Below are 23,397 nucleotides of genomic sequence, written 5' to 3'. Positions count from 1 at the left end.
CTCGCGTGTCCCCACCCAGTGAAGGATACTATGGCTCGAATGTCCCCACCCAGTGAAGGATACTATGGCTCGCGTGTCCCCACCCAGTGTAGGATATTATGGCTCGAATGTCCCCACCCAGTGTAGGATATTATGGCTCGCGTGTCCCCCACCCAGTGAAGGATACTATGGCTCGCGTGTCCCCCACCCAGTGAAGGATACTATGGCTCGAATGTCCCCACCCAGTGAAGGATACTATGGCTCGAATGTCCCCACCCAGTGTAGGATATTATGGCTCGCGTGTCCCCCACCCAGTGAAGGATACTATGGCTCGCGTGTCCCCAACCAGTGAAGGTTACTATGGCTCGAATGTCCCCACCCAGTGTAGGATACTATGGCTCGCGTGTCCCCCACCCAGTGAAGGATACTATGGCTCGCGTGTCCCCACCCAGTGAAGGATACTATGGCTCGCGTGTCCCCACCCAGTGAAGGATATTATGGCTCGCGTGTCCCCAACCAGTGAAGGATACTATGGCTCGCGTGTCCCCACCCAGTGAAGGATACTATGGCTCGCGTGTCCCCAACCAGTGAAGGATACTATGGCTCGCGTGTCCCCACCCAGTGAAGGATACTATGGCTCGCGTGTCCCCACCCAGTGTAGGATATTATGGCTCGCGTGTCCCCAACCAGTGAAGGATACTATGGCTCGCGTGTCCCCCACCCAGTGTAGGATATTATGGCTCGAATGTCCCCACCCAGTGTAGGATACTATGGCTCGCGTGTGAAGGATACTACAATGAAGGATACTACGGTCCAGTCTCCCTACCAATGTGTCCTAGGATAGCTGTGGCGGGCCCACCGCGCAGGCGCACCTCCAAGCCTCCACAGGTACCACTCTCTCATTTTTCCTCTCATAGTTTAGCATCAAAACCATCGATCATTTTACTCATTCACATATCACTATGGTATATATTACCACAATGTATCCACGGGATACGAACCGGAACAGCCTTAGGTGGATAAATTTCTGTATTATAGTATAGATGGCAACTGGTGGGCTACTAGCCAAATGAACTTGAGTGACGTCACAGTTTACCGTAGCATGGCGTGGTGAGTGTGTGTGTGTGCGAGGCGCTCCTGGCAAGTGTGTGTGAAAACTGCGCTTTTCCCAGTGTTACATGCGTTGAAATTGCAGTTAATGAGCCGTCTATGATGGAGGATAAGGACGAGATTATCCGCAAACTCACCACCGAGTGCGAGTCGCTGAAAAAGGAGTTAGATAAGTCGATGCAAGAGCGCGATGTTTTGCTCTGCGAAGTCAATCGGCTGAAGTTTGAACTTGAGATGTCTGATTTGAAGCGACTGAAGGAAGAAGAGACATCTGAAGCCAGGTGAGTGGAGCATCACCTAGTTTACGCCTCTGGGCACCACCTGGCCCACCTGGAGACAGATGACAACACTTGGGTGGGGAAATATGTACCAAAGTGTGGGCAGGTGAGGCGGTCTGGCCTGGCTGGTTGGGTTGTCCTGGCCCCCACAAGCCTGCAGGCTTACCCTGCCCACACCTGCACGTCCCACAAGCCTGCAGGCTTACCCTGCCCACACCTGCACGTCCCACAAGCCTGCAGGCTTACTCTGTCCACAGCTATACGTCCCACAAGCCTGCAGGCTTACCTCGTCCACACCTGCACGTCCCACAAGCCTGCAGGCTTACCCTGCCCCCCTACAGGCCTGCAGGCTTACCCAGTCCACACCTGCACGTCCCACAAGCCTGCAGGCTTACCCTGTCCACACCTGCACGTCCCACAAGCCTGCAGGCTTACTCTGTCCACACCTGTACGTCCCACAAGCCTGCAGGCTTACCCAGTCCACAGCTGCACGTCCCACAAGCCTGCAGGCTTACCCTGCCCCCTACAGGCCTGCAGGCTTACCCTGCCCACACCTGCACGTCCCACAAGCCTGCAGGCTTACCCTGCCCACACCTCCGTCCAAAAACCCCTATCCTCGCCAACCCTTTCTCAAATCCCAACCCCCCACATCATCTCCCCCTGCCCCATACCTTATTCCCAACCCCACACCCCCCACTTGCCCCATCTCATTCCCCTCGGCCCCATGTCTCCCTATCCCCCCATACTTTCCCCTCATTCCCCCTCACACCCTGCCCCTCAGACTAGCTCCTGCCTCACCGAGCAAGGGTGAAAAGAAGCGTGTTATTGTTGAGAGGGGCATGTGGTTGGCAAGGTAATTTGGTATCGCCAGGTTGGCAAGGGAGGCGAGGACGCCTTTGTCAGGGCTGGTTGGCTAGGGCAATGGGTATTGGTAGACCAGAACCGGTTGGCTAGGCCAATACGCACTCGCGGACCAGGCTACGAATACATTTCCAAGGTAAATTGAGGCAAAATGTATACCTTGGTTTGTGTGGGTGGGCTAGGGGGGCAGTAGGAATTACAGGAGTAGGCTGGATACAGTATTATATTTTTCTAGGGATGGGCAATAGGCACTCTTAGGGCTAGGTTTGAATAATATTTACTGCACGAATTGAAATTGAAATAAGTTTATTGATGTAAAATACACACAAAGGGATGAGGTAGCTCAAGCTATTCTCACCCCGTTCAGTACATCGTGTTAATACATACATAGACACATCACAAACAATAAACATATTACCAAACATTCTGAGAGATAAACATACATTTCCTCCCTCACAAGTGGTATGGTATCACACGTACACACAAATACTTTTATGACCTAGGTACTGTATAGACAATTTGCAAGAGACATGCAGATAATTCAACAAAATATTACAATCTAGTGCAAAATTCTTATATCTCTCAAGAATATCATCAACCTTTCCGACTGCATGAGTTGGGTAGTATGTATTCTTAGGGCATTGTAAGGCTTGTAAGATATTCTTAGGCCAGACTGAGCGGGTCTAAAACACTTTTGGGTTAAATCGAGGTTTTTAATAGGTTTTGAGGCAGTAAGGTAGACTAGTGTTTGAGTTTTAAAAATACAGCAACGTTATTTTTACGTCTGTATTTAATTATTTATTTATTAATGCTATTTTATCTAGGGAATTAGTGCAGTTAGTGGTCAACTTTATTTTGTGCTGTTGATCCCAGTCTTCCAAGAATCTGTGATATCACAATCTGTGATATCCGTTCTTCGCCACTGGTGGTTTCAATTCTGAATACTATTATGCAGGAAGAACCACACGTCTAATGGTTATTCAATAAGTTTAGTAGACTTGTAGATGTCACCACTGCTAGGCTTAGGCTGGGCTACAAGTACCTCTGGCAGTTTGTAACATCTGCTGATGTAGACTTGACTAAATGTAAACTGTCAACAGAACTACTCGTATACCTTGCGTCATTATATACTGAAATGTGAGAAAATCACAGTTAACACCATAAATGGAGTCCAAGAAATGTGTAAGTACTTCATTCATAATGATGTGCTGCCGGGAATCTTGGCAAAGTATCCAAGATTCGCTTACTGTAGATAATGCATGCATGACTGTAAGGCTGCAGCCCAGTTGGGTGGGTGTGGAGCAAGACTAGTAACTGTGTGACTCATCATAGATGTAAAAGTGCCTTGTATAGTGACTGTTGTGAGCCTCTTGTTGAATCACCTGTGATATAAAAAGATTATCGTTGTGTAAATGATTATATATACTGTATATATATATATATATATATATATATATATATATATATATATATATATATATATATATATATATATATATATATAAATAATGTACATGTAACATTAATTTTAATAATAGTTTAATCCTCGAAAGATAGTTCATTTAGCTAGGCAAGTGACGATGTGGTTCAGTTCCTGAACCGATTATGTGCCTCTGTAACCCTTTCCACGGGATGAGTATGGGGTGCATAAGAAAGAATCTATGCTGAATAAAGTCGGGTACCCTGTAGCGTAGACTGCCTAGTAACATCTCTGTATCTGGCAATTCTTGGCACACACTGTATGCTCCCCTTCGTATAATCTAGGATAGTTGCTCAAATGTAGATATACCTAAACGTGTTGTAATAATATTAATTATTATAATAATTATATGAATAATATTTAATAATAATATTTATTATTACAGTATTATTAATAATAGTATCTAATAATACTAATAATGTTGGATTAAAATCCACACTTGCGAATTTGTGAAATTTATGTAAGGAATTTACACAAATTCTTTCGCACTCTTTTGAGTGCTTTGTCAAGATCTTGAGTGTGTGATTAGGACGAGACTTACATCTCAACGTCTAATCAACGTCTTGATTCGACCTTGAGACTACCTGCAGACTACCATTAGAAACAGCCTCACAGGCTAGTCAAGGCAAGGCTGGCCCAAGTTCAGGCTACAAGGGTCGAATCTAAATCTCCACATAGGCTAATCCACGGGGATTAGCCTATGTGGCTAATCATATCTGCCACAAGACTTGTGGCAGATATCAATTTGGCAAAGTCAACGACAGCACGTTAACTCAAAATTCAATTACCAAACAACACATACCACATGTATTACCCAATACTTGCATGATTTACATTTATCAAAGTATGCAAATGTACAGTATGAAATATACAGCATGTTAATTTCTGTTTAGGATACATATTAAAAAAAATCGGAAAAAGTGGCACTCGCTTTTGTGATAGACTGAGCAACAAATTGTAATCAGTTCAACGATTCTAATATTTATATAATGAATGGTTACAAATTTGTTCGTAAAATTCGAATCGGCTTACTATGTAGTGTGATAACATGGTCACTTCTGATGTTATCAGTGACACAATGATAAGGTTGATATTTTGCGTAGTAAGGATAACGCGGAAAATAGCATTAACTATATTCCGGTCAGAAATGACTAAAGTCAGATGGAGGGTAGATGAAGTAGGAAAAAAGTGTGCGGTGTGATACAGGCGGGAAGTGTCGACTCACTAGGTACACTAGGATAGTAAGACGAGCCTGACACTAGGATAGTATGACGTGCCTGTCACGAGGATAGTAAGACGTGCCTGTCACTAGGATAGTAAGACGAGCCTGTCACTAGGATAGTATGACGTGCCTGTCACGTGGATAGTCCAGCAAGCCACTTCAGGGTACTCGTTCTTTCCATGGCCTCATGCTAAACTTGTTTAAGAACGTAGTTAAATGTTTTGTCATGTCTGTGAATCAATTTTATTATTATTTTGAGGGGCTGCATTTGTAAAAAAAAACAGGAAAAGTATAGCTTAAAAAACAGCAATTCATACATAAAACATCAAAAGTCTGCACTTAAAATGCTGTGGCTAATATAGCCTGGTTAGACCCTAATTGCATAAAATATACAATTACTTAAACTTTTGCAGACGTAAAAGATAATCAAGGTTGGGGGACGGGGTTTATTCCAATGTCTTCCTGGTGGCTCAGTGACTTCCTGGCAGGGGTGGAGGGGGGTTTGTGGCGTATGTCACTGCCATCTGCACAGCGGGGGCATCCAACTTGGGTCCACAGTGTCTATAAGCTGCCTGCCTCTGTACCTTTTGGGCACAATCTGCGGTCACCCACACCCCTTGTGATATATTATAAACCTTCCAGCGTTAACGATACGTCGTACCCAAAGGAACGGTAAATGCAGCACAATCGCTTTGATATTTTATTTACACCACAGTATTAATATTTATCGCAGACGAGGAGTCGCAATAACGTGGTTGAAACATGTTGACCAAACCACACTAGAAAGTGAAGGGACGACGACGTTTCGGTCCGTCCTGGACCATTCTCGAGTCGATTATTTACTTATTGTAATTTCGTCTTGAAGATATTCTGGGACCAGAAGGTGTTCGTAATGCCTTGTGTACTTGTTGGGAGGATGGGAGGGACTTTTTATTACATATGTTGCTTCCCGCGCCTTTAAATGATTAAATTTTATTTACTCGGATATAGCCCTTCCAAAGCTGTATTTTGTTGCATATATGTATGGTATTTTAATCTTGTTTATAGAATAATCCAGAGAGCAAATTGAATAATTTCAAACGCTCTGTGTAACTCACTGTGACTAAAGGATCGTCGGTTAATGTTTTCTGTGGATTTTCAACGAATGTAATTTTTCATTTGCTTGAAAAGGGAGGTGTTAGTATAGGGTAATATTGGCGTCAGTAATGTACATGGTGTAATGCAGGCCGCTCCAAGCAACAGCCTAGTAGACCAAACTCTCACAAGTCGAGCCTGGCCTCGGGCCGGGCTTGCGGAGTAGAACTCTCAGAACCTCATCAACCAGGTATCAACCAGGTATTATGGAGGTAGGCTAGGACGAGTAGCAGCGGAGGTGTGTGTGCGGGCGGTGATTTAGCCTAGTGAGGAAGGTGAACAGGTGACGCCCACTCCCTCACTTCCTCATAGTACTTTTATCATACCTACTTTATAGCGCTCTCATCATCAATTGTTTCTAGTCACCTTGTGGTAAGGTAACCACAGTATTATATTATATAATATACATAATATACGTACTGTATATATATATATAGTTTTTTTGCTTTTGTCTTTTTTTTCGGTGGTATTATGTGGGGGGTTCAGCATGTAACCTCACCACCGTTACTCTTTCTGGAGGTCTTGCCCCACGTTAGGAGCCTCTTGCACTTACTGTAGTAATGGCCTTGAAGTTGCTGACTTCTGCTCTCCGTGTGTGTGTGTGTGTGTGTGTGTGTGTGTGTGTGTGTGTGTGTGTGTGTGTGTGTGTGTGTGTGTGTGTGTGTGTGTGTGTGTGAAATATGATGCCCATCTCAACCCCCTCCTTTCCATGTTGTCCGGCACTCATGGGGGCTCTTTCTGGCCGCTCTCTCTCCCTCTTCCGGTTCCTCTTTCTTCTCCCCCATATAGACTTTGATCTTGAATGCACTGCGCAGTTTTGATCTAGGCCTAATTACAATAAAAGACGAAAAGAGATCAGTATAATATATAATATAATCAATATAGATTAGAATATATGCCATACCAGAAGGCATGGCAGGATGTACGGAATACCCCCGTTGAAGAGTAGAGGCGCAACAGGTACTCTGAGAGAGAACTCTATCAACATCAGAGGCCCGAGACTGTTCAACACGCTTCCACTAAACATAAGGGACATAACTGGCCGACCCCTCACAGTGTTCAAGAGAGAACTATCAACATCAGAGGCCCGAGACTGTTCAACACGCTTCCACTACACATAAGGGACATAACTGGCCGACCCCTCACAGTGTTCAAGAGAGAACTATCAACATCAGAGGCCCGAGACTGTTCAACACGCTTCCACTAAACATAAGGGACATAACTGGCCGACCCCTGACAATGTTCAAGAGAGAGAACTGGATAAGCACCTCTAAAGGATACCTGATCAACCAGGCTGTGATTCATACGTCAGGCTGCGAGCAGCCGCGTCCAACAGCCTGGTTGATCAGTCCAACAACGAGGAGGCCTGGTCGAGAACCGGGCCGCGGGGACGCTAAGCCCCGAAAACACCTCAAGGTCAAGGTATAGAAGGGTAACAAAATTAGTGGCCTGGCGGGCTACCATAATTAAGGAATGAGACTTATGTTATTATTATTAACATCTTTATTGACAAAATTAATTACAATTTTGCCTAATCTGAGGATTTTGATAGTCTTATTAAAGTGAGGATAATGCTGGTATTCACTGTCACGCAGGACAGAGGGTCATACATAAGACAATAGGTCTAAACTGTAGACTTATGTTGAAATATACAAGGATCTATTTTTGTTTTGTTTTTGGCTGAAGCGTAAACTTTGGAAACCTAACAAACGCCTTCAAGCTTAAGTACTCACGACATTAGATACTCTCATAAAGGAATTACTTAATGCAAGTAAATTCAACCACGATAAATATTGCCATGAAACCTAGGGTAAAGTTGAGGTAATAGAAATGTGTGGAATGTCATGGAACATGTGAATAATTGCTTATTGAAATAGGCTCAAACTCACTTCAGATGTTAAAGACACTGTTGGATAGGTATTTTGAAGCTATTGATGTTAAGCTCGTATCTTAGGACTTAGAACAACACGTGGCGCTGTAGCCTACAGCACGTGGTGGACACAGTAGCCTAATATACATCTAATGGACTAAGTTGTAGTGGGTAGTAGAGAGGATTGTGGTTCTGTAAATAGCAGCAGCGACTGTAGGCTAATTTATCGTAGCTCTTATTATTAATAAGGTAGGCTCTCGTAAAATTCCCATCCCATTTGTCAGCACGGCAGAGTTACTACTTCATCACCTTTTTCAGCTGGCGGAGTAAGCCAGAGAAAGTGAAGAATGGAGTGTTTTCTAATCTCTTATTTTACCTGTCGAGATTTCGAAAGTTCATCTACCCTCGCAGCCTGACTGGTCTGTAAGGCTGCTTTTCCTCCGTAGCCTCAAAGTCCACATGGCCATCAAAGCCAGGCTGAGTTTGGTAACCCAAACATAAATTTTACCAATTCTCTCGTGTAAGCTTCCACTGTTGTTCCAACGACATTTTGTATATTTGTTGGCAGAGTGAAGGTTCATGGATCTCTGAAGATTACACTGCTCTCTACTTCTATACAGTTAGAACTTGCTCACTCTCCATTTCTAGCAGATAATCAATATATTTTTTCGTGAACTATTTATTCATCTGTTGTGTTTTTTCATCGTACACCCTGATTATCTCTAGCTCCCCCCCCCTCCTCTCCCAACTTGTACGCCGTGGCTCTTGTATTTGTATCTGGCGTCGCCCGGAAAAGCAAATTAGGCACTATTAAGGACCCCCAGACAGCACACAACACTGGCAGTGACGTTTATATACTTCATACAGGACGAAAACTTGCGTTGTTATTTGTGTTGCAGGTGTTGAGGACATATGTAGCTGCCTTCACGTGTATAATTCCTCCACCTAGCTGGTCACAGGTGTAGGCTATATTGGCCATTAACTGCGGCAGGTGTTGGAGGATGACGCCACGCAACCACACTAACTCTGACTCACACCAGGAGGTTGGTGCCTCCATGGGTGTTCCTCCAGGGTTTGTAGGTTAATGGGATTGAATAAGAACTTTTTTCCATATTAAAATGTAGATTTGGCTTTAAATGAAGTTATTGTTCAGAGTTGACCAGACCACACACTAGAAGGGACGACGACGTTTCGGTCTGTCCTGGACGATTCTCAAGCCGATAGTCTTGAGAATCTTGAGATAGACTATCGACTTGAGAATCGTCCAGGACGGACCGAAACATCGTCGTCCCTTCACCTTCTAGTGTGTGGTCTGGTCAACACACTTCAGCTACGTTATTGTGACTCCTCGTCTGCTTATTGTTCAGAGTTGCAAGTGATTAAACATTAGGGGATGTGAATATTGTGCTGCTGGTGATTAAACATTAGGGATGTGAACATTCAGTAAAACGCCTAATTATTTGAGGATTTTGAGCTTGGTAATTGGTACATTTTGATGGTACAAATAAAATATGAAAAACGGTACTTGTGATTAATTAGTGTTGCGCTACAGCTGCTCTTGTGTCGTTTGTCATTCATTGATGAGCTTACCAACTTCGGCATCACCTATGTCTCCTCCCACGACCAGTACCTTCGGAAAGCCCAGGCAGAGTCCCTGCGGTCATCTGTCACGACCCCCCCCCCCCCCTGTCCCCTGGCCTTCACGACCAGTCCCTATGTCCAGCCCTTACAGCCAGCCCCTATGGTCACTCCTCACCACCAGACCTCATTGGCCAGCCCTCGCTATCAGCTCCCACACTATAGCCGTGATTGGAATAGTTGCTGCACATTTACTGCCGTATTTAAAGCCGATGAAATTAATGTCCTGAAGAATATGTGGAACACATTTACTACACGAATCCTTTCAGACACCTGAATTATTGGGAACTATAAAACTCGCTCAGATTGTTGTGGCGACTCGACCGCAAAAATGTGCGACCAGTTATCTTCAGGGCTTCACTTCTCTCTGTCCCGTGCCTACCTGGGACCAATAAATACCAGGGGAGCTCCTACACTAAAATGGCCGTTTTACGAACTATTCGTGCCCATGCCACCTCTCGGGTGGCTTAATCTCCATCAATCATCTATACTAAAATCACTCGGCACCGGATTAGGGTTGGGACAAGAGCACTCGGTTCTCACTTCAGTCCGTACCTGTACTTCTGGGAGATCAATTCTCGTGGTAGCCTATGTTGCCAACCCAGGGGGCTCCTGCCGCTACGTTGGCCTTTGAACAACGGCCCAATGGCTAGCTGTTGTCACCCTCTCACTTTCTTCTGTTAACAGAAAACAAATTATTTTATTACAGTGCGCTTTAGTCCCCCCTTTTTGTTATCAAATCAAGGCCCTAGATTATTGTTCCTACAATGCAGGAGAGATGCATTATAGCCTAATCTCAGATGCATAGCCTAATATGCATCTGAAAAATATTGGAGGGACGGGTTCCAAATATGTTCTTTGGTATAATATTCAGTCGTGCGTTCTCCACTATTGAATATGCAAACTAGCACCCTATTGGAAAATATTTGCACAATATGTACACTACATTATTACTTGGCTTGTCAAAGGAAATTTGTAACATATCCCTAGATTAATTGTGCTAAAAAGTAACTTGATAATTGCCTACAAAATATGGGTATATTTAATCAGCCAGGTTGTGGTGGCTACATATAGGGTACACGTAGATACATGAAGGGTATACATGTACCTACTTTATTTGTTGTGTGTTATTAAAAATAGATTATACGTAACATAGAAAACGGTTCTTTTGGTCTATACCTGGTTGATGGGGTTCTGGGAGTTCACACACACACACACACACTATATATTGTATAGTATCATGCCGGAAGCATAATCTTTATATAGATTAGGAAGTATCATGCTTAATCTACAGTGTCAATATAAAGTTGAAGAGTGGCATAAGATGCTTTATTGCTGATGTTTCTTTATATAAATATCGGTATTGTATCATATTTGCCTTATTCTTTACATTTATATAATTAGTTTTTAGCTTTTGATTAGAGCCGATCGGGGCCGGGGGAGCCGGGGAGCCGGTCGGCCGAGCGGACAGCACGCTGGATTTGTGATCCTGTGGTCCTGGGTTCGATCCCAGGCGCCGGCGAGAAACAATGGGCAGAGTTTCTTTCACCCTATGCCCCTGTTACCTAGCAGTAAAATAGGTACCTGGGTGTTAGTCAGCTGTCACGGGCTGCTTCCTGGGGGTGGAGGCCTGGTCGAGGACCGGGCCGCGGGGACACTAAAAAGCCCCGAAATCATCTCAAGATAAACTCAAGATTCCTACTAATCATGATTGAGATCTTTTTTCCACATTCAGGCAATTTCAACATTGTCCTGTAGATATTTCCTAACTCCTTTATCATTACCTAGGTTCAGATTCTTACATTTATCAATATTAAACTGTACTTGTTGACCATTTTCCGTATTAAAAATCTTATCTATATCGTTTTGTAGCGATTATGAGGTTTTCAGTTGAATATATTTCCTAACCTATTTTAGAATTAGCAAATTTGTCAGTGTTGCTGTGTTGTTGTTATAGATTCAGCTACTCGGAACAAGTTCCAAGTAGCACGGGCTATGGTGAGCCCGTAACTTACCTGGCACAGGAGCGGGGCAAGAAGCGCGGGCTATGGTGAGCCCGTAACTTACCTGGCACAGGAGCGGGGCAAGAAGCGCGGGCTATGGTGAGCCCGTAACTTACCTGGCACAGGAGCGGGGCAAGAAGCGCGGGCTATGGTGAGCCCGTAACTTACTTGGCACAGGAGCGGGGCAAGAAGCGCGGGCTATGGTGAGCCTCGTGGACGGGAGATGTCTCCCGTCAAAGTGTTGCTGCTCAATCCTATTTTTAAATAGCGTGTGTACATGGCAAACAACAGTGGTTCCACAGCAGACCCCTGGGGGCGCCGCACTACTTAAACGGCTTAACACTCAGACTTAACTCCGTGTACGTTAAGCCTTTGCTCCGTTTTAAATAATCATTCCCAAATCCATACTTCTTCCCCATGCACTTAATGTATCACCAGTTGGTAGGTATTGCAACACTTTAGTTTCTTTGCATATACGGTATTCATACTCCTACCTTGAGGTTACCTTGAGGTGCTTCCGGGGCTTAGCGTCCCCGCGGCCCGGTCGTCGACCAGGCCTCCTGGTTGCTGGACTGATCAACCAGGCTGTTGGACTCTGTCAAATTAGTAGGATATGTATGGTCTCGGTAATACAATATTTCTTTTAAGATAATTTCAGTTATCAAAATGTTAATGTTTGTAATATATCAAGGTTAAGGTATACATCTAATCCGTTTATATATCCACATTACCATGAAACGTCTTGTGAAGGGACGACGACGACGTATCGGTCCGTCCTGGACCGTTCTCAAGTCGATTCTCATTCTCACAATTGACTTGAGAATGATCCAGGACGGACCGAAACGACGTCGTCGTCCCTTCACCTTCTAGTGTGTGGTCTGGTCAACATACTTCAGCCACGTTATTGTGACTCATCGCCTGCATGAAATGCCTTCATACACCACCCCAACACCACACCACACTACACCATCCCAACACCACACCACACTACACTACACCACACCACACCACACTACACTACACCATCCCAACACCACACTGTAACAAACTAGGCTGTTGTAAGAATTATCCAGAGGGGTTTATCGACAAAAGAGAATGGGAAGCTGAGCCGCATGGTGACCTGACCCCCAGGGGAATTCGCGGTGGAAATAACCGACGCTTTGTTCATATCTGCGTATAATGAATCATCCTATAGTATTCAGTAATTTAGAGAAAATTAGCCTTTATTCATTTTGCATTAAAATTGTATTGTATAATAGTACTGGATACAATATCAAGAGTATTCTAATTATTGAGTTTAAGTCACCATCAGTGACGTCACGAATCAGATCTAACTTTTGAGGCGGAGTGACCGGCGGTCATAGGTCAGCAGGGTTGACATGTCTAATATTTCTCAAAGTTTTAATAACCATTTTGTGATCGGGAACAGCTCTGCCGTTAGAGGCTTGTGTAATTTATTTCAGTAAAATAATTCAACTAGTCTGGATCAATTAAGTACAACCGAGTTTAATTGTTATAACTTAAACCTTGCTAGTAACTGGGTAGAACTTTGACTAGGCGCAAGGATACAATGTTCTGTCTGGGGGAGAAGAGACAAGGGAAAAATCAGTGTGGTCACGGAAGCAGCTAGGAGAGGTCAAACATCTTACCTCTCCCCTAGACCAGCCAAGACATCTAGCTGGTCGCCCAAGGTATAGTTGCTATTGTTAATTATAGAAATAGTCTTCTCATTTGCCACTCAGGTCAAGTAGGGAGTGTTAAAGTAATAGGGAGTGAACATATTTAGATTTTGTTTTAGTTTTCTTTTAATAAATTAAATTTGTTATTAATTTGCATTTTATTGTTTCCATGTGTATGTGTATACTTGTCCTGGTCACGTGGTCCACACGAGGCAGAGTTGCATTGTGCGCCGATTCTAACATCGAATCGGAATTATCATTACCGTGTAATTTATTCCACACTCAAGGTCATCGTTTATAGTGGGGATCAAGCCCCTAGGTTGATTAATTAGCGTGATCGATCCAGACCTCGATCATTGCTCTTGTATTACTGGTCTGGTGGTGGCAGCAGAGGTGACTCTAGGGTTTTGTTCAGAGCTTAGGTCACGTCATACTGGGTGTAGAATCCTAAGTCGGTCAATCGTCTTAGGACCACGTGGCGTGGAGTTGGCTTTGGTAAAAGTTTTGGAGTCCCTTGGTAGAGAATAATAAGTAAGAATACGGGTAGAGGGAGTAGAAAGAAGGAAGTAAAGAGAGAGGAACCCGAACCCGTGTTACAATGGTGCACAGCGGTGGTTTCAACAATTTTGTTTGAAATTGTTGAAAGGCTCACGCGTCTAGCCGTTCGAACACGTGCGCGGATGCTAAGGAGACAGCCGCGGGCCAGGATTAGCAGTGCGCCCCACAAGTGCGTTTGAGTGGGGATTGGCGAATCTTGGGTCATGCGGGCTGATATGATTAAGGTTTAGTTAGTAAGATTAGGCTGTTAAAATAGATTTATTGAAAAGGAGACCGCTCCGAGTTGATTGGACTGGGTACCATACTCGACCCATTGCAATTAATTCAGAGGTGTTGGGAGCCACCATACTCTCAACAGCAGTTCCTTGAGGGCTGTCGGGGGCGGATATATCTGTGGGACGCCAGTAGATAGTCCGAGGGCGTTATTAGACGACCCAAAACGCTAAGGAAAAACGTAATCCGTGAAGGGCGTTGCGGCCTCCGAGGGACGGACTAGTAAACTACCTAGCAGCGATTCAACAACTAAGTGATCGCACACTTAGTGGAGGTTGAGTCGTCCCTAGTCATAATTGTTGCTGAAAGCTGCGTGTCGCTCTGTTGGAACCTAGAGGGTGTGGCCCCTAGGCTAGGGGTGGTACGGCGAGCCGGTAGGAGCAATTATAAGATTAAGTCGAGTGCATTTTTGAATTAAGTATACTTAAATTTATAAAGTAATTTCTGTTTATTTTCGTTGTTCTAGAAGTTAATTTTTTCCCCTAAATTCAATCCCCGGTTAAAAATTTTTCAAAGTGTTTAGCATTTTCTTGCATATTAGGCTAAGTGCGTACGTTAAGTTTTGTTATTCCCTGTTCTGTTAGTCTAAGTCAGAGGCGTTGTTGCTAGAGTGTAGTTAATCCTCTGGACTTAGGGCTATATGTCGGTCACGATAGATAAGTGAAGGAGTTTAAGGGATAGTAAGTTGCGTGTAAATGTTATTTGTCCGTGGAATATTTCTAAGTATTTTGGGATAAGTTTTCGGCTAAGTCAATGTCGGAAACTCGTTAACTGTAATTAATTTGTATTCGTGGGTCACGTGTATGATCTGGGTATCATTAGGATTCCCCAGTCGATGCGAGTGATAGTTTCTAGTTTTTACCAGTAAGACGGTAGAATTGTGTTTGTAGACTTAGAATTCTGTTTTCAGTAGAAACGTAGGTGGAAAATTTTCTAAGTCCAGCTTGGGCTAGAATCTGACTTTTTGGCGAAAATTCTAATTTTCAGGTTTCGTGTATATCCTAGGGTCAGTATTACTCTCTAGTGCGCGCAAGGGACGTAATTCTGTTCGTAAAGCATTAAACAGTGATAATTACATTTTTGCCGAATTTAGTTATTTTTCGAGAAAATCGTGTTGTAATTTTGTCAGAGTCCATTTGAGGTGAAAATCTCGGATTTTGACGAAAATTCGAATTAGTGAGTGTTGAAACCGCCCGAAGTGTCAGTATTGTTCTGTATACAACGTCAGTAGTAAATAATAACGTATTTATATCTGGGAACGAGAAACCCAAATTTTTGTGAATTAAAGGAGTTTTGTGATATTTGGGGTGATAGAAATTTTTTTCCCTCGGAGTCAGGAAAATTGGCAGAGTCCAGCAATTGAGTAAAAACGCAGTTTTTGATAAAAATTCAATTTTTGGTAAGCATATATAGGTCCTGGGTGTCTATATTAATCGCTAGAGCGGTTTATTAACGTAAAACTAGTTATTTTCCTTCAGAACAAAAATTTTGATTTTTCAGCGTTTAAGCGAAAAAGCGCGGGACTTAGTTTTTTTCAGCGCAGCTGGTCCCGCTCCATCAGTCATCAGTGGCCACGCTGCTCACTTCAAGTGCGTTTAGTATTCAAGTACAGTAAATATTCTTTATTAATCCATCACGAGTGCTGCGCGTTAGTTGCGTTATCATTTAAATTGTTTTATATAAATTAGATTCCTTAATTTTTTTAACGTAAAGGACTTAGGTTCCAGCAATAGAACTGCGGGATATTTCACGGTCAGACACGAGTGCGGGGCAGACACTCATTCATTGGATTCACTTCAACGATTCTCTCGATAAATCGGTGTATTTCCTATTTTGGGAATTTAGTAGTTTTCTCTTAGAATAGAGTTGTGATTTTTTTTTTGTGTAAGATCACGGTTGTAGTGAGTCCGGGTCGAGGGTGTACTAAAGGGTAGTTTAGAAGACGTGGCACACCAGGAATCACAGAAGATGTTTAACCCAGATAATGACCAGTCAGTGGGGACCAGTGGGAGTGGAAGTGGAAGTGTAGAGGACAGCACCTCTTCCGACACCACTGGGGACCACCTAGGTACACCTCATCCGTCACTACAACAACCCCAACCCCATCCTCAATTCCCATACCAACCCCATCCTCAATTCCCATACCAACCCCATCCTCAGTTCCCATACCAACCCTTCCCCCAACCCCAGGCCACTCCATACCCATTCCAACCCCAGGCCACCCCATACCCATACCAACCCCAGGCCACCCCATACCCATACCAACCCCAGGCCACCCCATACCCATACCCATTCCAACCCCAGGCCACCCCATACCCATACCCATACCCATTCCAGCCCCAGGCCACCCCATACCCACCCCAACCCCAATCCACACCCCAGCCTGAGGTCACCCACACCATACCTCAACCCCAACCTCCATCCACACCCCAACCCCAGGCCACCCACACCATACCTCAACCCCAACCTCAATCCACACCCCAACCCGAGGCCACCCACACCATACCTCAACCCCAACCTCCATCCACACCCCAACCCCAGGCCACCCACACCATACCTCAACCCCAACCCCAGGCCGCCACAGCCTTAGACAGGCAGATGAGCACGGAGACGCCGGGCACTCAGTTGTCGCCATACGTAGAGGCGTTAAGTAAAGGCGAGGGAGCCAAGCCGAGGAACTGTGGCGCGGGTTCATCAGGCGGGAAGCAGCCCTCAGCTGCAAGTTCGAGCCACCCTGCGCGGGGTACCAACAGAGATCCGCGGAGGTGTTACTCCTGCTGGAAGCGCGGGCATATACAGAGGGATTGCGAAGTCACTCCTACGAAAGCATGAAAGCAGGCTCCTAGTGATGGCAGGCCTACTTTTGAGGTGAAAGTGGAAGGTGTGAGATTGACAGCTTTTGTTGATACAGGAAGCCAGGCGACGGTAATTAAAAAGTCAGCCTTCAGCAATTTTAAGTATGCACGTCTTCAACGTTGCGCAAAGACATTAACAGCAGTCAATGGGGAAAAGATTGAGATCGTAGGTCAAGGTACAGTTAATTTTGAGATTGATGGGGCATTGCAGCCTCACACATGTACGATCGTAGAGAACCTTGATTTTCCTGGTCACATCTTAATGGGAACTGATTTTCTGTCGCGATTTGATTATTCCTTGTCTGCTCAAAAAGGGGCTAGGAACTGCAGGTTGCAGTTGGGACAGACTTCCTACCCAGTGGAGATGATCGACCATCCCCCAGTTGTAGCTTCAATTAAGAGGAAGCTGAAATATAATGCGCACTATCCAAAATTGATTTTTAAGTCTCTTCCAGACACAGTTAAGAGGTCATGCGCATTGCATGCATTGACCAAACAGAGTTGCCCACCACATTCTGTTAAATTTATTAAAGTAGCCGTGGGACGTCACATACAACCAGGTACCACCCTTCAGGTGGCTGGGAGATGTGATAGTTTATTAATTCCTCATCACTTAGTTGTAGTGCTCGATAAAGGTGCACTCATTCCAGTTGTCAATCTTTCACATAAGACTTTTCGCTTCAGGGCAGGTGATAGGGTATCTCAGGGAACCATGGTGGAGGACACAGAAATCTTTCACCATGAGTCAGCTGAGACGCCAGCCGTCACTGCACAATGTAGTGCACTAAATATGTTGAACACTAAAACACCATCCAAAGTACAATACCAGACGAGAAATGTTGCACAGAATGTAGAGGAAGTGGAAAAATTAATTTCAGCACTTGATTTGCAACATGTTGCACAGGCAGATAGGAAGGCACTGAGAGGAGTTTTACGAAAATTCCCGAAATTGTTTGCGACAGAGGATGACCAGATTGGTCTCCTTGATAAGATCGAGCACACCATTCCAACTGGTGACCATTTGCCTGTGTACACGAGACAGTGGAGGTTGCCGGAACAGGCAAAGAACATTATCAGGGAGGAGTGCCAGAAAATGTTGAGACAGGGCGTAATAGAGCCTAGTACGTCACCATGGCTCTCTCCTGTTGTGCTAGTTCGGAAACCGGACGGTAGTTATCGTTTCTGTGTTGACTACCGGAAGGTGAACGAACTAACTAAGGGTGATGTGTATCCGTTGCCCCGAATACAGGAGATAATAGATCAATTTGGTGCTGCTAAGTATTTCTCAACTCTTGACGCAAAATCGGCGTATTGGGCGATTCCGGTGGCAGAACAGGATAGGGAAAAAACAGCATTCTCGGATGGTAGGCACACTTATCAATTCCGTAGGATGCCGTTTGGTTTGAAGACAGCGCCTTCGTCGTTTCAGAGGGCCATCAACTTTATCCTTAGTCCGGTACTGGGTAGGCATTCTTTAGCGTACCTGGATGATGTTGTGATATATTCCAGGACGTTTGAGGAACACCTACAGGACTTGACTGAGACTTTGAAATTGTTAGATCAGGCAGGTTTCAGGCTGAATGTTCAGAAGTGCACCTTGGCGGCTCAGAAATTCAAATTTCTGGGGTTCCAGGTGTGCCCAGACGGTATCCGACCTGACCCAGATTCTTGCCGCGCCATTGCTGACATGCCTACTCCAAGGACAGCAAAGGACGTGCGTAGGTTTTTGGGGGCGGCCGGATATTTTCGTCGTCACATTGAAGGTTTCGCTGGCATTTCAGCACCCCTGACTGATCTGACAAAGAAAAATGCGAAGTTTGTGTGGAAATCAGAACATGACGAGGCCTATCGCAAACTGAAAGACCAACTAATCACGACACCGGTATTGGCTATTCCTGATTTTGAGAAAGAGTGGGAAGTGCACACTGACGCCAGCGGTATTGCTATTGGCGGGTGCTTAATTCAGCGAGACGCAGATAATTTACCCTATCCAGTAGCCTATTTCAGTAGGAAGGTCAAAGGACCTGAAGTTCGTTATTCAGCTACGGATCGGGAGGCACTGGCAGTAGTAGAATCAGTTAGGTATTTCGAGCCTTACCTATTTCAGCGGCATTTTGTAATCTACACAGACCATCGAGCGTTAACACATATATTTAAAAAGCGAACGAAATGCCCACGAATGTCACGCTGGTCTCACGAACTTTCGGCCCACTCATTCCAGATTTTGTACAAGCCTGGTCCAGCCCATGTTGTGCCAGATACGCTAAGTAGAAATATAGCGGCAGTTCAAATTAATGAAAACATTGAAACCATTCCATCAGATAAAATGAGAGAATACCAGATGAGCGAGCCTAGATGGAAAGAGATTATTGAGTATTTAGAGGGAGGAAAATACCCGAAAAAGAAAAAGAACTTACCTATACATGATTTTGAGATGAAACAGGGCGTCCTGTATTATGTTAATAGCCAGAATGATAGGGCAGTATTTCAACTCGTTATTCCGGACGCGTTGCGGTCATCAGCGTTAAAGCTTGCGCATGCTTCAAAACTTGCAGGGCATCCGGGGATCTTTAAAACGCACTTAAAAGCAAAGTCTCTATTTTATTTTCCAGGATTACTTTCTGAGGTAATCAATTTCGTGAAGTCGTGCCCTCGTTGCCAGAGGAGGAAAGGCACCCTTAAGGTACAAGCCCCACTTCAGGAATTTCCTGAAATTCGTGAACCGTTAGATCGTGTGGGGGCCGATCTGATTGATTTACACCACAGTCATTCAGGTAACAGATATGTGTTGGTGCTAGTTGACCATCTGTCTAGATACACTACACTAGTTGCATTACCTCAGAAGGATTCTCGTACGGTTGCAGATGCGTTCTTGCGTAGGTTCGTTACTGTATTCGGACCTCCTAAAGTTTTAGTCTCTGACCGGGGTCAAGAATTCAATGGGAATATATTTAGAGAAGTTTGTAAGATTTTAGAGACAACTTCGGCTTTTACAACGGCCTACCACCCACAAGCAAACGGAATGACGGAACGGACTAATCGTTCAGTCAAGGATATGCTTGCAATCCTTGCTGAACATGATGCAAACACCTGGGATGAACACCTACCCTATGTTCAGTTCGCCTTGAATACTGCCATCCACCAATCAATTAACACCCAACCACTTCATTTGTTTACTGGTAATTCATGCAATTTCCCGTCAGGTCTGCTTAACAGACATAATGTTGCATACGGGGAGGACTATCCTTCAGAGGTCCTTGGAAAAATGAGAAATGCATGGAATATTGCAGCTGAAGCGTCCAAGAAGGCACGGACTCGGTATGCTCATTTTTATGACAAGAAAGTGCGCCCTCTTGAGTTGAAGGAAGGAAGCCTCGTATTGAGAGTGAATGAGGCTGCGCCCGCCAATCAGAGCAGGAAACTAGCTCCGAGGTGGCGAGGACCATATAGAGTAATTAAAAGGGCGGGGCCGGTTAATCTTGTTATAAAAGGAGTGTTCGAGGACCAGGTGGAAAGGACAATTCACGTAAATAAATTGAAACATTATCATGCTAGAGAAGAATTAGAACTGCCTTCAGCGGGTCTAGTTCCTGACTCAGCAGTGCTGACTCATGGCTTCACCGACGAGTCAGAAGATGAGGATGACCCTCTGTCATCGCTCATCAGTAGTCAGGTGCAGTCTCGCCACCCTATGGTGACGAGATCTCGCGCTATACAGTAAAGTAACTTCCTTGGTTAGTATAATTTAGTATTCATTAGATTTTCCTGTAAAGGCAATGAGGTGTACTATGTCTATACTTGACTCAGGTAGCAACTTTTACCGTGCTCTGGGGTTCCACCTCCACCAAACCCAGAGTATATCTATGCTTCCGCTGTGTTGTGTCTGTCTGTTCCCAGGTCTGATTGGTACACCGACCCAGTTGTTCCAGCCACACGTGAACCCTTGTCTGTAAAGACCGAGGGGGGAGGCACGTTACACAAAGCCCTCCCCCCACTAGACCCAGTAACCCATACATCAGTTACTTTGGGGATGAGTGACTGTCAAAGAGTCACCCGGCCGACGCCTCACGTCACTAACGAGGTTGTCAGGGCCAGCGAGCTGTCCACATTATAGCAGTCACCGGAGGTGCCATACAACGCCGGGGTAGCTGTCTCGAGATCACCAATACCCACCTGCTGCGTCATCAAGACTGCAGCCATTCCAGCAGTGTTGGAGGAGAGGTCAAGAAATGGAAGCACGTAGCAGTACTCAAGAATTTCGCCGGAAGATTAATGATTACGTCATCTGAAGTAACAAGAAAGCAGAAGTAAGGCGGTCACAGGTGGAAGGCACGGTTTCCCTACAGAGTACCGGGACTCGCCAATAGAAGGTCGCAAAATTGTCTCCTTTGGCCTAAAGTCGGCGGTACGAGGGTATGCACAGTTGGTGTTTACGGCCTAGTAACCTGGTGACATCAAGAAACGCCTGAGATGACGTGAGCAATGATGGAAGACGAGATTCACCTGTTCTGCAAACAAGCAACCCGCCTCTACGACCTTCTAACATCACTCCTGCTAGGAGACACCGTTGGTACATCCAGTTCTGCTCTGCTGTGGTCATCTGCGACGTCAAGTTTAACATCACGACTGCCGTGTGAACTGTGATTGATATGAAGGCGTGTGGACTGTCGAGAGCAAGATTAATGGCCGAAGTAACAGTATTCTACAGCTGTCACTTGGCACTCAGCTCTACTACACTCTGTCGTCATTCAGGAATACCGGATGGGAGTACAAGAGGACCAGGTATTGATGTCTACACATGAAGAAGCAAGATCGACACCGTCATCGTCAGCGACTACATTCAGCATCCAGCAGCATCGATTTTTTTTTTCTCGTTTACTCAATATGAACAATTGATACAAACAACAAAGTTGGCTCTGAACATCTGTGTAAAGAACATCTGGACACTTTTGTTTAAATGTTGAAAAACAGAGTTAGAATCACAATCCTTTTTTTTAAATGTTGAAAAACAAGCTTTAAAATAATAATTCTGGTATAATATATGAAAATTTAACTATAAATTGGTCAGTAATCAAAATCGAAGCCCCTGTGTAATTGTCTCAGCCCAGAACAAACGGTTATGGAAAATTATGTTGTGCTATTTTTTTTTTTCAGAATGTTTGAACACAGGAGAGGCGGACCAATATAAACATTGACACTTCTAGTGAGGGAGAACACTTGGCTGTACAGTCAGCCGTAACCTGTGATATAGTATAGGAATTTTTATTTTTAGATACATGTAATAAACGTTAGGTGTGTTCCTTGATGGGGAGTGGTTAGTACACGGATGTGAGCTTGATAGTTCCGTAGTACGCTCCCGGATGACTGAAAGTTCAGTCTGATGATATAACTTTAATGTTTGTTTGAGCACGGTGTGGCCGGCTCTAGAGGACACATGGACTTGGCTAGTGAAGAGCCAAGAGAGTTTAATAGCTAGTTTTTGATGGTAGAGTAGGGACATGTTATTTAGCTATGTCAGTAAGGATAGGATGTATGTTTCCTGATATTGGAGGATTGCTGTCAGTTGACAGCTGAGAAAAATTTGAACATGTTTATTATGATGTTGGACTATTATTTGTCAAATTTTATTAGTTAGGTTAGCTTTTGTTTGTGGCATGAGTTGAATTGTGGGTTTGGATACTAAACCTCGTGAATTTTAACAAATTAACAAGGTTTACTAAGTGCTTGTGCGGGGGGGTTGTAACAAACTAGGCTGTTGTAAGAATTATCCAGAGGGGTTTATCGACAAAAGAGAATGGGAAGCTGAGCCGCATGGTGACCTGACCCCCAGGGGAATTCGCGGTGGAAATAACCGACGCTTTGTTCATATCTGCGTATAATGAATCATCCTATAGTATTCAGTAATTTAGAGAAAATTAGCCTTTATTCATTTTGCATTAAAATTGTATTGTATAATAGTACTGGATACAATATCAAGAGTATTCTAATTATTGAGTTTAAGTCACCATCAGTGACGTCACGAATCAGATCTAACTTTTGAGGCGGAGTGACCGGCGGTCATAGGTCAGCAGGGTTGACATGTCTAATATTTCTCAAAGTTTTAATAACCATTTTGTGATCGGGAACAGCTCTGCCGTTAGAGGCTTGTGTAATTTATTTCAGTAAAATAATTCAACTAGTCTGGATCAATTAAGTACAACCGAGTTTAATTGTTATAACTTAAACCTTGCTAGTAACTGGGTAGAACTTTGACTAGGCGCAAGGATACAATGTTCTGTCTGGGGGAGAAGAGACAAGGGAAAAATCAGTGTGGTCACGGAAGCAGCTAGGAGAGGTCAAACATCTTACCTCTCCCCTAGACCAGCCAAGACATCTAGCTGGTCGCCCAAGGTATAGTTGCTATTGTTAATTATAGAAATAGTCTTCTCATTTGCCACTCAGGTCAAGTAGGGAGTGT

General features: G+C 44.4%; 1 protein-coding gene across 3 annotated transcripts in view; it reads left to right on the top strand.

The window, feature by feature from the left end:
* The first annotated feature begins 1,068 nt into the window (after positions 1–1,068).
* Positions 1,069–23,397, top strand: part of siz (Brefeldin-resistant Arf-GEF family protein schizo) — a 423,991-nt gene continuing 401,662 nt past the window's right edge. For 2 of the 3 annotated variants that reach the window (XM_045727743.2, XM_045727742.2), the window contains exon 1: positions 1,085–1,370. In XM_045727743.2, coding sequence (XP_045583699.1) covers positions 1,189–1,370 — 182 coding nt within the window. In that variant the 5' untranslated portion in view covers positions 1,085–1,188. Of the gene's footprint in view, positions 1,371–23,397 lie in introns of all 3 variants that reach the window. The other variant, XM_069314959.1, reaches the window with a different exon arrangement.

The sequence above is a fragment of the Procambarus clarkii genome, chromosome 80 (genome assembly GCF_040958095.1).
Source record: "Procambarus clarkii isolate CNS0578487 chromosome 80, FALCON_Pclarkii_2.0, whole genome shotgun sequence".
Taxonomy (NCBI): Eukaryota; Metazoa; Arthropoda; class Malacostraca; order Decapoda; family Cambaridae; genus Procambarus; species Procambarus clarkii.
The sequence above is the reverse complement of the archived record's forward strand: the minus strand, read 5'-3'. Positions and strand labels throughout refer to the sequence as shown.